The sequence below is a fragment of the Cajanus cajan genome, chromosome 6, assembly GCF_000230855.2.
Source record: "Cajanus cajan strain Asha chromosome 6, NIPB_CcT2T_4, whole genome shotgun sequence".
NCBI lineage: Eukaryota > Viridiplantae > Streptophyta > Magnoliopsida > Fabales > Fabaceae > Cajanus > Cajanus cajan.
This window is the reverse complement of record NC_138522.1, coordinates 10,193,817-10,198,721: the sequence shown is the minus strand read 5'-3', so window position 1 is coordinate 10,198,721 and position 4,905 is coordinate 10,193,817. Positions and strand designations below refer to the sequence as shown.

General features: G+C 46.9%; 1 protein-coding gene across 1 annotated transcript; it reads right to left on the bottom strand.

The window, feature by feature from the left end:
* Positions 1-467: 467 nt before the first annotated feature.
* LOC145958546 (uncharacterized) lies at positions 468-3,062 on the bottom strand. The gene is made up of 3 exons (XM_083076049.1): positions 2,277-3,062; positions 1,263-2,231; positions 468-1,175 (listed from the first exon to the last, which is right to left on the bottom strand). The coding sequence occupies exons 1-3, from the start codon at positions 3,060-3,062 to the stop codon at positions 468-470; spliced, it is 2,463 nt and encodes an 820-aa protein (XP_082932175.1).
* Positions 3,063-4,905: the final 1,843 nt, after the last annotated feature.

The window sequence follows — 4,905 nt, the reverse complement described above, 5'->3', positions numbered from 1 at the left end:
TGGACCTCTTTTACTGTCACTGGGCTTCTCATATTGATTATCGTAGAGCATTTATCAGGATTTGCTTCAATTCCGCGATGAGTTAATAAGAAACCCAGAAAATTCCCTGCTTGGACGCTGAACGAGCACTTTGCAGGATTCAATTTGAGTTGGTATCACGCCAAAGTGTCGAATGATTCTTGCAGGTCAGAGAAATGTCGAGCAACACTAACCGACTTTACCACCATGTCATCCACGTACGCCTCTACATTTCTACCCATTTGATCTACCAACACATTATCCATAAGCCTCTAGTACGTTGCCCACGCATTCTTCAACCCAAAAGGCATGACCTTGTAACAGTAGGTGGCTTGATCGTCTCAGAAACCTAACATTGCTCTGTCGAGGATGAGGAGCCATCACTCTGACTGCCAGAACAGAACAAGGACCTTCTCTGATGACGCAACCTTCAAGAAGGGAATTCGGAATCATAAGACGACTTTGCAAAAAAGAGAAAAAGAGTGCTTTCTCAGAAAAGAAAGAGAGATTGGCATTCCTCCGATCAGCATGAGAGCTCGATCCAGCTGGTCTATGAACACCGTTTTGTCCTCATCTGCGGGATGCATCCTAATCTGGTTGTAACCCAAGTATGCATCCATGAAGCTTAGCAACTCATATCCCGAGGCATTGTCGACTAAGCAATCTATGTTGGGCAGCGGATACGAGTCTTTTGGACAAGCTTTATTCAAGTCCGTGAAATCTGTGCACATCCTCCAGTTTCCGTTGCTTTTTCGTACCATTACCACGTTTGCTAGCCATGTCGGGTATTGGATTTCCCGAATGTGGCCGACTTCCATTAATTTCTTCGTCTCCTCGGCTATGGCTCTCCTTTTGTCCTCTCCGAATTTTTGCCTTTTTTGAATCACAGGCTTCGCCCTAGGATCAACCATGAGGTGGTGACATAGGAAATTCGGATCAATACCTGGCATGTCACCAGCGCTCCATGCAAAGGCCGGTATATTGTTTTTTAGCACGGTCACCAATCCTTCTTCGTCTTCTTTGGCTAAAGACACGCCGATCTTGACTATTTTTCCTTCAGCCAGGCTAACCTCCTTCACGTCCTCTGCCGGAGCTGGTCGGGAATCGAAGTGAGTCATCCTTGGATCTAACTCGATGGATTGGACTCCCCGATCAACCTGTGTCACATACAGGTGTCATCTCGCCCTTAAGCTGTCCTCATAAGATTTCCTTACAACTTCTTGATCTACACAGAGGACTCCTACCTTTCCATTGGGCAAAGGATACTTCAACTTTAAGTGGGGTGTGGAAACGATGGCGCCCAACTTATTCAGTGTGGGTCGTCCGACCAAAATGCTATAGGATGATTGGGCGTTTACCACCAGATATCGGATAGTGACCGTCTTCATATGGTCGCCTTGCCCAAAAGTAGTCTCTAAGTCGACGTACCCCCTAGCCGTCACCTGATCACCTGCAAAACCAACCAACGTACTTGCGTATGGCATAAGGCGATCAGTCAGAATTTTCATCCCGACGAATGCCTCCCAAAACATGATGTCCGTCGAGCTGCCCTGATCTACCAACACTCGCTTCACATTATAGCCCATGACGATCGCGAAAACGACTATGGGGTCGTCCTCATGGGGAGACACCCCTTCGAAGTCGGCGTCCGAGAACGTGATGGCTGGCCGAGTTGGTCTCGCCCACTCCGAGACTAATAACAATGAGCGGGAGTATCTCTTTCGTGCTGTTGACGTCGGGCCTCCTCTAGCAAATCCCCCGGCTATGGTGTTGAAATCTCCATGGACGGCCTGTTGATGAGTCTCCGAGCTTTTTTTCGGAACATCTCTAGGAGGAGACCTCCCTTTGTGTCTTCCTCCTTTCGTATCCTCCCCTTCATGTCTACGTCGTCTGTCAAACGAGCCTTCATCATGCTTTCTTGCTACAAACTTCTTCAACCGACCCTCCTTGATGAGGCACTCAATTTGCCTACTGAGGACGAAACAATTCTCTGTAGTGTGCCCATGGGTCCTGTGAAACTCACACCAGTCGGTTTTGAAAGGACCCAACTGTCGATCAATCGCTGCCGGGAACTCAAACAATGACGCGTTGTTGACGTCATGGAGTATCTGTCTCCTAGGGACATTGAGTGGGGTGAACTTCTCCTGTTCGTTGTTTCGTGCCCACTCGCCTCTCGCCCGACCACCATAGTCCGTCTGCCTGCGATTCCCCTCCTTCGCATTATAGTGATCACGACGCTTGTTCTAATCCGAGCGTACCCAGAGATGCTTGTTGTCCTCCTTGTTTCTGCCCCCTGCTTCTCGGCTTTTAGCCGCCCGCTTATTGATTTGTCCTTCCCCCATCTTGATGTGACTTAGGGCGAAAGCTCTCACCTCAAACATCGTTTGACAATTTGCTCTCTCCAGCAAAATGTCGAAAGCTCCCAATCTCAGACCCTTCTGGAATGCGATGACTGCCATCCTTTCATCCAAGGATGTTATCCTCAAGGCGACCTCATTGAACCTTTGTAGAAAGTCCTTCAACGACTCCTCTCGTTGCTGTTTGAGATCGAACAAGTCTGACGTGATTAGCGATTTCTTCTTGTTAGCTGCAAATTGTGCCATGAAGAGCCGACTGAAGACATCGAAGTCGGTGATTGATCGGTCAGGGAGACCACTAAACCAATCAAGTGCTTCCTTTTTTAGCGTACCCATGAATAGCTTGTAGCGGATTTCCATGCTCCCTCCACAAATCAGCATTTGAGCTCGGAAATCCGTCAAATGCTGACCGGGATCCTGAGTTCTGTCAAAAGGTTCAACTTGGGGAACCCGATGATCCCTCGGGATAATCTCGGCCTCTATAGCTTCCGAGAATGGTCGGAAGTCCCTAGAGACTTCCATCATGACATCTTCTTCCACTGTCCTGGTGCTGGCCGTTATCATGGCCTGCATTTCATCTGCTCGCCTCCTGATCTCCTCATTTTCTCGTTGAATGGCCTCCTCTCTCTCCCTGGATCGTGCATTCTCCTCCCTCAAGCCATTAATCAATGCCATCATCTCCTCCATGGTAGGATGTTACGAGTCATTGTTCGATGTGCCGCCTCTCGCCATAGTAAAGTGCAGGTTCTTCCGTATTACTTGGGGCGTAGGAAAAGTTTCACCATAGCCCCACGGTGGGCGCCAAAATGTTACGGCAAAAGGGTGGACTAGGGTTTCTTCCTAGGTTAAAGCCTTAGAGCCAGAGCATTCAAAAGTGTAATCTTCCGTCTTAACGCTAGGGTTTTAGGTTTTATACTTTCTTGTACTTGGGCCTCATAGGCCCCGAGAGTATAGGGATCCCCTTAACCGTTCTTTATATGGGAGACCTTTGGCGAATGAAGGCGGGATTTTTCCCCTTTTCCTCGGACTATTTCTCTATGGGATGTCGAATCGGCCTCCGACCGAATAGGTCCATGTAGACCCCTAAAATTGTCCGGGTCAGAAATAAAGCTTGAAGACTCTCGAAGACTGAAGGATAATCAGCCAGAAGGACTCCTCGAAGGCCCTAGGAGGATTCTCTGTAGGTCCAGAGGTCTTAGAATAGCTTAAAATAAAGAAGTGGAGGGAAAAAGCCCAATACGGCCGTACTGAACTCAATACGGCCGTATTGAAGCTTCAATACGGCCATACTGAAGTCAGTACGACCGTATTGACACTTCAATACGACCGCTGCGAACTCAATACGGGCGTATTGAAATTTCCGACTTTCAATACGACCGTATTGAACCCCAATACGACCGTATTGAAGTTCAAAAATTTCAATACGGCCGTATTGGCCCTGTAGGCCGTACTGCGCCTATTCCCTATAAATATGACGTCAATTGGACGTCATTCCACACTTTTCAACATAGTTTGAACCCTCTCCTTGAGTATTCTGGGGTTTTTGAGCAGTGTTCTGCCCTAGAAATCACTCGGAGAGTTGATCCGACGAAGTTCTTGAGCCCCGAGCCATTTTGCTTGAGGATCGAACCTAGTCGAGGGGAAATCTCTTTGATTCCCTTAGTTAAAATTTTGTTCTAGGAGAGCGAGGAGCGGGCTTGTAGAGCGAGGGAACGCCAAAACGCTTCCCAGTTCATTTTTTATAAAAAGCACGCTTCAAGAGGTTTCCCTTCAATCCTTCCTTTTACTGCTTTCTGTGTGCATATTTAAACTGTCATCATGTAGATAGTCAATTCATAATTGTTTAGAATAAATAGGGGTAATTTAGTAATTTTACGCTGTTATTTTAGAAAATAATCTGTCATAGGGAACCCGAAAGGGGCGCTGTGGGGTGCTAACACCTTCCCCACGCGTAACCGACTCCCTTACCCAACTCTGGTTGTAGTGGCCAAAGTTGATTTTTAAATCAATTGCCTTATCCCTTTTTCCAATGTTTTGAGTAAAACATTGGTGGCGACTCCACGAACCCTCCTTTTATGAAAACCTCTAATCCATGGAGGGTCCCGCTTGGGATTAATATGGATTAGTGAGCCTTTTAATAAAATTGCTCGTTTGACGAGGTCTCAGTTTGAGAATAAGTCATTCTAGCAATCCACTATTTTTAAACAAATAAACGAGTCCAACCATCCTTCGCGAATGCCGAAAGCCCGTTTCGGGCCGGTGGCGACAGATGGCGACTTCACTGGGGAAGCCTTGAGAGTCAGTCCCATTTAGTGATGGATTATTTTCAAAATAATAGTCTAAAATTACTTCACTACCCCTCACTTGTATGATAACATGATTTATTATATGGCTTTAATAACTGTTGTTTGTTTAATTTCCGCAATTGTTTGAAATACAAACTGTACACAAACCTTTGCACACAACAGTTCCCTCTATACCCGGGGGCATGAGTGGTAATCCATAGGGAGTGGATGTTAGTACGGCCGGT